The 10,196-nt window shown below is 37.9% G+C and overlaps 1 protein-coding gene across 4 annotated transcripts in view; it reads right to left on the minus strand.

The window, feature by feature from the left end:
- The window catches only part of LOC144203091 (serine/threonine-protein kinase 38), a 9,984-nt gene extending 113 nt beyond the window's left edge, over positions 1–9,871 (minus strand). Inside the window, exons 1-15 of one of the 4 annotated variants that reach the window (XM_077726363.1) lie at positions 9,510–9,693; positions 9,330–9,374; positions 8,316–8,459; positions 6,871–6,922; positions 6,327–6,449; positions 6,123–6,206; positions 5,937–6,060; positions 5,708–5,862; positions 5,504–5,615; positions 4,909–4,970; positions 4,604–4,721; positions 4,400–4,523; positions 3,649–3,744; positions 3,185–3,279; positions 1–1,745 (exon numbers count right to left, since the gene is read on the minus strand). The exon at positions 1–1,745 is cut by the window's left edge and continues 113 nt beyond it. In XM_077726363.1, coding sequence (XP_077582489.1) covers positions 1,609–1,745; positions 3,185–3,279; positions 3,649–3,744; positions 4,400–4,523; positions 4,604–4,721; positions 4,909–4,970; positions 5,504–5,615; positions 5,708–5,862; positions 5,937–6,060; positions 6,123–6,206; positions 6,327–6,449; positions 6,871–6,922; positions 8,316–8,446 — 1,413 coding nt within the window. In that variant the 5' untranslated portion in view covers positions 8,447–8,459; positions 9,330–9,374; positions 9,510–9,693 and the 3' untranslated portion in view covers positions 1–1,608. The other 3 variants (XM_077726380.1, XM_077726355.1, XM_077726370.1) reach the window with 3 other exon arrangements.
- Positions 9,872–10,196: the final 325 nt, after the last annotated feature.

A 10,196-nucleotide genomic window follows, 5' to 3' on the forward strand; every position in this document is an offset into this window, starting at 1 on the left:
TCACTTCAACATAGAATCTATTGCTTTTAAGGCAACTAAACACAATTACTGCAGTAACAGATCACCTTCTTTAAAAAAAAAGCAAAGAAAAGGTACCCTGGCAAAAGGAAAATCCACTGAAAGCTTTTCTAAAAATATTCTATGTGCTCATTGTCTTTATCATACATTACAAGCAATAAAAACTTCACGCAGCCAGACATGTTAGCCAATTTGTCCTATAAATCTTGCAAAAATGTTTAAAAACAAACAAAAAAACTAATATGATAGTCAGAAAATAGTTCATAATGCTTAAAAGTTAACAAAGCAAGCATGTGTGAAAAATACAATATCTCTGCTTTGATTAGAATAATTAGCAAATGGTGCTTTTTCTAAAAACAAAATTTGAACTGTGTTAAACTGATATGATGTATATTATTGTTTTGACTACCATCAGCAGCGTCCATTTTTTGACCAAAGACTTTGATACTTAATAGCAAAGAGTTGGTTATCCATTTGTACGCTCTATTAAATCAAATCTAGTTATTTTGCAGACAAAAGGCCATGTTAAAACCAACGGTTGAAATATATATATAATATGAATTTGATCAAATATAATTACAATTCCTTCCATAGTTGTAACTCTTACATTCAAACGATCAGCATTTGGAATTATTCAAGTGGTACACATTAAATTTACATTCATTTTAAAAGACAGCATACTGGATATGGTGAACGTTGAACCAGTTCAACCCTCTAAATTACAGACTGTGAGTGAACATTTTGCATGTGCACATACCAAGATGGGATGAGATTTAAAAATAAACCAAGCGGCACCACTCCACTTTCAAATAAATGCTCAAAGGCCTTGCTTACGCCGACGAAAGCAAAGGGGATGATTGTATTTGCTAGTTTCGAAGTCATGTTGGACAGTCAGGATTAAAAAAAAAAAAAAACTTCCATGGGAAACCTTTTCACTTCATTAGGAATTGTTTTCTTAAGTCTAGTCCCTAAAAACAATAGCTACCAAATCATGACATCTAAAAGGCAACGTGTAGCTCATTGGCGAGCGTTGACTGACAATGTTAGACATCCAATCCAAACTTGGATATCTATTTTTGTCAATGAGTTAAAATCCCTCTTTTCATCAAGAAAATCTGATTGGAAAAAACAAAAATAAAAACGTTTAATCTAAGTAATTACGCAGGGCACAAACGAAAGGGAGATGTTCTTGATGCAGTCTTTGGTTGGACACCATTCAGCGCTGGCAGCATATTTGGACAAAATCCCTGAAGAGAGCACTCGACGCCTTTCGACAAGCAGGAGGAGAGGAAGAACAATGCTGGTTTTTGAATGAAGGAATGTGATGGAGCTAGTATTGGAGTAAAAAAAAAAGAACTAACTAAAAATCTATTCCATCATAGCTTCCACAGAGAATCCTTAATGAGCAGGAAGCATGATGGTAGCATTGGAAGCATCAGACAAAGTGAAGATAAAGGAAGGCAGCGATTTTTTTACAGTGCAAAGCAAATCGACGGAAGCCCTTTTTCTCCCTCCCCAAACCAATTACTCATCCTTGGTAGGAGACAACAAGTTGTCCATGCTAGGGCAAGGTTGTTCGTTGGGTTTGCTTCATCTCTTGGTGGACTTCATGTAGGACGGGATAGCTCCCCGGGCTGTGAGGCCCTCAAAGCGCTTGTATGTGTAGTTGATGAACACCCAGTCTTTATTCTTCAGGTCGGCGTCCGAATGGTTAGACACCTGAGTGGCTGGACCAAGATATTGGAGTCATTTGAAATGATAAAACAGCAACTCAGATTTTATGTAAACACTAAAGTTTTTAACTACATTGGTATCTCGACATATAAGTGCCCCCACATATGAGCAATTTGAGATACAAGTAAAATTTCTGGCAAATATTTATCTTGATATAAGAGAATTTTTTTTTATATACGGGCATAAAGAGAACGCGAGAGGCTGCTCATAAGAACATCATGGGCATCGTCTCTCTCCCCGCAACTTCCTCGGGTAATGTCTCTGCGAGCACTGGGCGTTGCATTTATTTCAGTGTTCTTTACTACTTCCCGGACAAGTTGGTAAGTGTTCGTGCGTTATCCTATTCTGAGGCAATTTTTGTGTGCATCATTTTCGGAATATTTTAAAGGGAATACAAAAGCAAACAACCCTCGATAGGTTGCATCTGGAAGTCAGGGTAGAGGCGGGGCAAATAGAGCCAACCAGGGCGAAGAAAGATAAGATAATTTAAAACAAAATTCGAATTAAGTTTAATGTAAGGTTAGATTAAATTTATTTTTGAGCATGTCTGCATTGTAATCCAAGTTCATTTAAATGAGTTTATGTTACGAGTGCGTTGCCGTGCAAAAAGTCAAATGTGTAGGTGGTGAAATAGAAGAATTAAAAACATGTTTACATTTTAATAATCTATTTGTATGTTTTTTGTTCAGAGGGTGGGAACGAATGAATTTGTATTTAGTTATTTTAAATGGGAAACGTTGATTTGAGATACGAGTAAATTGACATACAGGATTGATCCGCGAACAGATTAAGCTCGTATCTCAAGGTATTAGTGTACAATGTTTGAAAAGTGGCAGGCAATTTGCAGATTCCCAACTTCAAAAAAAAATAGAACTATGAGAATAGTCCAAATTTTAGGAGATTAAAGTCGCAACATCATGAATGAACTTTTACACTGTAATATTATAAGTTAATTGGAATATCACAGGACATTTATTTTTTGTGAACTAGGAGTTGTTTTTTATTTCACGGGCTGAAACTTCTAGGAACATAGACGCAAAACCACTTTGGGCTTTATTAGATCAATGAAGTAATATTCATAGAATAGAAGTCGGAAAACTATGAGACAAATGTCGTTACTTATTTTGATCTTATATAAAACAAGTTGTTCTGGGTATGTGGACGTTGGGCGACGTGAATCCGAACACAATAAAACCATCTATATTGGGCCTTACTGCCTTTTTTTTCCTTTTTACGAAGCATTTGGAATATTCACTTCTATTTATTTCCCTGACACTACCCAGCCACCAAACAAACGGACGGTTTAAACGTTTCAAATTTCATTCAATCTTTGGCATGCCTACCACCCTGAAAAACACTGGCCTACCAATACATTTTGTTCTATCACCGAGCTCATAAATTAAGCCCCTCGGGAGAAGACTGGTGGTCCTACCTGTTGGTGTGAGTATATCAGAATCGGGGAAGTCGTCAAAGTTGGACGTGTCGTCAATGCTTTTGATCTCGATGAGGATGGCGGCGGGCCTTTCCCTGCATACCCACACAGTTCGTCATGTTCATTAATTCAGTATCAATCAAGCCTTAGTCCAACAACTACTTTTTATGTACAGTAAACAAGCTACTACACAAGAACTCTTCTACAAGGACCAAAGCATGCTTGTATTTCATGCCTTTGCTAATGCGTGGTGGCAAGCATGGGGTTTAAATGCTGGGTGTGTTAGCCAAAAAAGGAGGTGTGGTAGGGCACAACCGCCAGATTCTGAACTCAACCATGACCAAAATTTTAGCTACACAAATGCTTATGAGGCTAAAAACAGGAGTTGGTTTATTAACTCCTTAATGGAAGCGAAATCTGATCATTTACTGCAAACAGCTGCTAAAAGGATATGGAAAAGTTACCTGATATGGTCGTAATCCACACCCTCAAAGAAAGGGTTGGACTTGATCTCCTCTACTCCAACAGCACCAGTTCTGTGCTCCTCTTCGCAGCAGAATCTGCCAAGACAAATATCCTCATTAGCATCACTCGTCTAGTGTACAGTAATCCCTCGATTATCACGACTTCACTACTTGGCGATTTTTATCCGCTATTAATTTAAAAAAAAGTTCTTTAATTGTGAAAATCTGTGCTGAAACCCAAAAGCCGAAGCCACTCTTGCTACTAGGACTCAGCACTGAAGTAAAAAACAAAAACAAAATATATATATATATACAGTGTTCCCTCGGTTATCGCGGTTAATGGGGACCGGGACCACCCACGATAAGTTAATTTCCGCGAAGTAGGGATGCCAGTTCAAAAATGAATAATTCTAATTAATTTTTTTTTTACCCCCCCCTGTATACAGTACACCATATAGATTACAGGTACGGAGAGTGAAATTCATGTTATAACAAAAAAACTGTAAAATATGTTGTTTCAATGTAATATTTGTATTTTTTTTCTTCTAAAAAAAACCCTGCAAAGTTCTGAATCCGCGGTGGCTGAACCGCGAAGTAGCGAGGGAACACTGTATTTATATATATATATATATATATTTTTAAATAGGGGTGACCCTACTTTGCAATTTTTCGATAATCTACATTAGCTGCGATATTCGAGGGATTACTGACTGTATAGTATAATGTGCTGCGCCTAAATGAATAAGGGCACCTGAGGATAAGGTCTTTGGCCTTTTCAGAGATCGGCACTTCTGGAGGAAAGGTGAGCGTCTCCCGCCAGTTCATCACTTTCCTGTACGTCTCCTGCGGCGTCTCCGAGCAAAATGGCGGATAACCTGAAGGAAGAATGGCGCGTTCGCCTGACTGTCAGACGTGACTGCGTTTTCTGGCCTTGGAACATTATGGCGACTCCCACCTATTAGCATCTCGTACATGATGACGCCGAGACTCCACCAATCGCAGAGTTTGTTGTAGCCGTTTTGCATAAAAACCTCAGGGGCGATGTAATCAGGGGTTCCCACAGTGGAGAAGGCCTAAAAGAAAGCTTTTAATAGATTCAAAAGACAAATATTTTTGGAAACTAGAGAATAGCTGCGTTGGGAGTCGCTTGTCAAAAAGCAATATACACAGGATTAACAATGACTTGAGTTAAAACTGCAGTTATTTTAAGGAATTCACATTCATGTTATGTACAGGAAGTTGGTGAGTTCATTGTCTTACCAATTGTCTCCTGTTTCTCTTCCAGGTTTCTGCTTTTCTCTTGGAGTTCATGTTCTGGAAAGCTGCAAATGGACAGTCAGTATCAGGTTCTGCAATTTTGTTTGATTTTCCCTCTTTTCTCCCATTTCTACCAATCAGATCGTGTCTTGCCAAGATGTCGCTCATTGTCTAATCATTGTTTGTACATAAGTGCACAGTTTTTGCAGGACATAAAGTGCACCCTATTGACCGAAAATACAGCGGTATTTCGTTTTTACCTGCCATTCTGTCGCCGAAAACAACAATTTGTCGGTATTGTCTTGCTTTTGCAATAAGAAAAAACGAACAGTAACATATTTCATAGATGATGGTTTAAACCCTGAGTGGACTTTGGACAGAAAACACTTTTTTAAGATTGCTGTTTTCTTGCGCTGTAACAAATAAAAATGTCTCCCCTGTTCTAACGATGTAGGACTTGACATCTAGAATTATTTTTCCTATTTTACCTGTGATTTTTTATAACCTGATTTCATTTCCCACACATAAACACACCAAATATGCATGAGGGTGTAAAAACATAATTTGAAATGAATGTAAAGGGAAGAGGTTGCCTGACTTTGCTTACTGAGGTCACTGGGTAGGCTGTGGTTCAGATTCTTGTAAAAATCTGTACGGTGTGCTCTCTTCAGTCCTGTGCACAGTCCAAAATCCGAGAGCTTTACATGACCCTGAAAAGTCAACACAGACAACCATTGTTAGTTCACGACATGTTTTTTTTCTTTTTTTAAATTACGGATGAAAATGTAACATACTAATTCACCTTGGAATCCAGAAGGAGGTTGTCTGGCTTGATGTCTCTATGGATGAACCCCAACTGATGGATGGAGTCGATGGCGAGCACTGTCTCTGCAATGTAAAACTGAGTGGCCTCTTCTGTCAAGGTGTCCTTCTTCATTAAGAGTGTCATCATGTCCCCTTATAATAAATAAATACCATATTTTGATTCACATTCATAGATCGTTTTGTGTCATTGAAAGCAACTCTTATACCTCCAGGTAAGAATTCCATGATGAGGTATAGGTTCATTTTATCCTGAAAGCTGTAGAACATCTTGACCACCCACAGACTGTCTGCCTCCACCAGGATGTCCCGCTCGGCACGTATGTGGCCCACCTTACACAATGAAACCCAACATTAAAATAAAGACGCCACTTTTGCGAACTCCTTGACCTCACCTGTTCTTTCTCCAGCATGTCAGCTTTGCGAAGGATCTTCATGGCATAAACGTGGCCGGTGTCCTTCTTCTGGACGAGACGCACCTTGAAGACAAAAAACAGAACGGAATACTGCTTAGAAACAGACTTTAATGAGCAAAGCTGGATCACATTGTAGTTGTAAATGGCATCTATAACTCATTATTCCTTATTTTGTGGTTTTACCTCTCCAAATGCTCCACGGCCAATCACCTTCAGGGACTCAAAGTCTTCCAGACCGAGTCGAGTGCGCTTTAGACGGAGAAAGTCGGACTCTTTCCTAGCATGCTCAGTACGCCGACGACTTTTCTAAAAAGGACAAAACCTTGTCATTCAAGTAAAATACATCTTTTCTAGAATATAAACCACACTTTTTTTGTCATAGTTTGATTAGGTCGATGACTTAAACTCAAATGCGACTTCTTCTAAAAAGAAACAGTGAGAAAAAAGATTATCTGAAGTGATACTAAAAATTAGGACCTGATTGTATTTGGTAGTAATCGAGAAAAAGATTAAAAGTTTGGTAAACAGGTTATGTTGTGTTGTTTTAATACACATTATTCCTCATTTTATTATAACTAAAGACTACAATGCAATTAACATTCCGATGAAAAATGTGACTTTATACAGCAGCTGGAGGGACCACCCCACTTCAATGCGCTTTTTTTGTTGCTAGTTCGACTTGTACCCAGGAGTAAATTAGTCAGCATAAAATCACATCATGACTTACTTCTTCATCGGCCAGGCCTTCTTGATCCATCACCTTCTCTAGTTTCTTCTGCCTGAGATGACAGGTTTACAGTTTATTACTTTTGTGGCCTTCATTTAAAAAATAAACTATATATTGCACTGAATAGTAAAGTAGTAAAGAGTCATTTGATTGGCCAAAAAATGTCTACAAAAATCTCTTCATTTGGACAGCTTTAACTCAAAAGCTCCCCTTAACATAAATGGAATTCCACCGATTATTATTATTGCTGAGCAATATTGATAAAAAACAGTATTTTCTCAGTTTGGAAGGCGAATGAACCCTTTCAAATTCTAATGGGTTAGATAGCTGCATCTATCGATAGTAGTCAAACTGTGTTCTATTTATGTAGGTAGTGCTTTTGTTGTGTGGTGATTCATCAGACCCATTGTATAGACATCAAGAGGTCATTCCGCTGTTTTTCTTAAAATGAAATATAGGCACTGTAATTTTCTGTATAATTATACGACATATATAATAATGACAATAAAAGGAATCCATGACAATTCTATTGTTTTGGCAATACAAGTCGCCATATTGAATGCTTTTGTTGTCATTATACAACATAATGAGATTTAAAGCTTCCCCATGAAATGCACAAATAAATAAGTAAGTAGTCAACAACATTTTCCGGCTATAAATCGCAGTTTTTTTTCATAGTTTGGCCATTGGTGCGATTTATACTCTGGTGCGACTCATGTGAAATTATTAACACACTATAATACCATTAATTTATTGTTATTTTCAAATATGCAACCGAAAATGGTAATAAAGCAGCAGAAAGAAAGTTTAAAGTTAGCGAGAAACTTGTAAGGGACCACTGAGAAGCGGAGATTACCATTACTCAAATGAAGAAAACAAAAAAATCTAACCGAGTCTACCTCTTGAGTTGGGAGAGTTGTTTAAAAGTGACAGCGAGGATGAATATTTCATTGGATTTAATGATTTGGAGTGAAACTGATAGTTTGATAAAGTTGTTAGCATGTTCATTATGTTAGTTATCTGAATAACTCTTAAAATGTTACGTCATTACTGACATTACCAGGCATGTCAGTCATGTAACGTTAGTATACAGTACACCTATTCAGCCTGTTGTCGTCTATTTTGTTTGGCCTTTCAAGATGAAATGCATGTTTTTGGTGTTGGATTTTATATAAAAAAATGACTTATACTCCAGTGTGACTCATGTTGTTTTTCCTTCTTAATTATGCATTTTTGCCTGGTGCGGCTTATACTCAGGTGCGACTTATAGTCCAGAAAATACAGTAAATTGGTTAGTAGCCTATGGAGTTTTAGTGCAAATGCAAGATAGGATATTAGTCTTGATTAGGTGCTCCTAGGTGCAGAACTCGAGTTGAGTGTAGGGGGCGGGTCATATCATCCCCAGTCCATACTGTACAAAGAAAAATATGACTTATTGCTTTTACCTCATCTCCCTCTCCTCGTGCTGGGCAATGAGGTTGCTGTAGAAGTTCTCCAAAGTCACCTTGGCCATAGTGACCCGCTCCTTGGTGTGGTTACTCATGGAGGAGAATGAGCTTGGACCCGTCATTGCCATTCTTTACCTGAAACTAGACACGCGGACTGAGTGAGGCGGATCCAGTGTCGTGGACTACAAAGATCAAAGCCGATTCGGTTCAGAGTTTGAGAAACCTCGAGACTATGATTTCATACTTGTTCCGATGTGAGAAAAGAGGAAGGAAAGCCTGAGTCGTTGTGACAGCAGAGTTATGAAGAAACAAAAAGGAAATGTGAAAGATCAGGGTGGAGTCACAACACTTTGGTAGTTTTAACTCACCAAAACTTGATGATAAACAACGGTAAAAAAATGAATACTTTGAACATTAGTGAAAATACATTTTGGTGTTATTATAATCAGCATCACTGCGCTTGAGGAATTGTAAATAAAGGGAACAATTGTAAAATGCAAATTTTAATATTTACATTAACTGCCATTGATAGTGACAGACATCAAATGCATTTTAACTGGCTTGGCTGGCCAAGAGGGATCATATTTTACTACTATTGGTAACGACAAACGTCCAATCAAATTGCTAGACCACACAGTCCAATTGGATTGGACCTCGAACACCACCAATGGCAGGCAATGAGTTAACCTTGCAAGAACCAAAACAGATAAATGTGGCTGCTAGACCGGCTTTACCAAAACAAAAGTATTTCTAAAACACACATGGTAGAACCAGTGTTCATGGCCTTCTAGCCGAAAATGATAGTACGCACAAATCTACACCTAAACGAGCAGAACATCGACACGTAGCGTCAATTCGGAGTCTGTAAGAATTGGGAACATAACGTACATGCGATTTACATATATTTATATATACATTCGTACTTTACGAAAACACACGAGTTAATTTCATAGCAATTGTATACGGGAATCGAAAAAGCTCCTTTGAAATAATCGTTTCAGTAAGTTTTACCTGTTAGCACGAAGCGCTCAGTTTTAAAGTTCCAGAGTTTGTGAACTTTTGGAGAGGGACACGACACAGCCCAGAAAAAAGCAGTTCGGGAATTTCAAAGTTATTGTGTGGTTAATGGCTTCCAGTGACTTTTAACATTATCCATGTTAAAAAAACAGAATCAAAACAAAAATAAAACACCTTGACGGCAGTTCAGCTAAGTGTCGTTAGCCACTCATTCGCTAAAAGTCGCTCGAGACGTTTGAATCCGGAGACACTTAAAGGGAAACTCGCTTCAAATGTACGAGGTAAAGCGATGATTTCCAAGTACAGCCTAAATATGAATGTATTCGCATTTAATCGAAAGTTGAAAGGCTTCTCTTTGAACGTCGTCTTACCTTTGAAGGTGTTGTGGTTGCCTCTTCTTCCTCTACTAAACAGCGCCCAATGTGTCACCAACATTCCGTGAGTCAGTGAGACGTCTAGCGGCCAATATCGGAACTTACACTAAAATCTATAAAATAACATTTTACTGCTAACCGCTGTTTTATCACCTAACTCGAAATACGGAAGGTTAATAAGATAAGGATTCATATTTAAATGACAAAAATAGCCAATTGTTATGGTTAGTTGTTGGAATTAACATGACTTCAGTTGCAAATTATTTAGTACAAATCAAGAAAAGATCAATTAAAAGGACCCCCACAAAATAGCGAGTTAATTGCCTTAATAGGGTGCAGCATAAATTAATACAAAAGTTAGTTGTGGATTTCAGAGGTTCCTAAATTTAACTTCTGATGACCTCAAGGTACAAGTAGTTCACATGAAATTGCAGCAAGCATCACTGCTGTTTCTATTGCAACTGTCTCTATGGAAAGGTTTCAGCCA

This window comes from Stigmatopora nigra, chromosome 1 (assembly GCF_051989575.1).
Source record: "Stigmatopora nigra isolate UIUO_SnigA chromosome 1, RoL_Snig_1.1, whole genome shotgun sequence".
NCBI classification, from domain to species: domain Eukaryota; kingdom Metazoa; phylum Chordata; class Actinopteri; order Syngnathiformes; family Syngnathidae; genus Stigmatopora; species Stigmatopora nigra.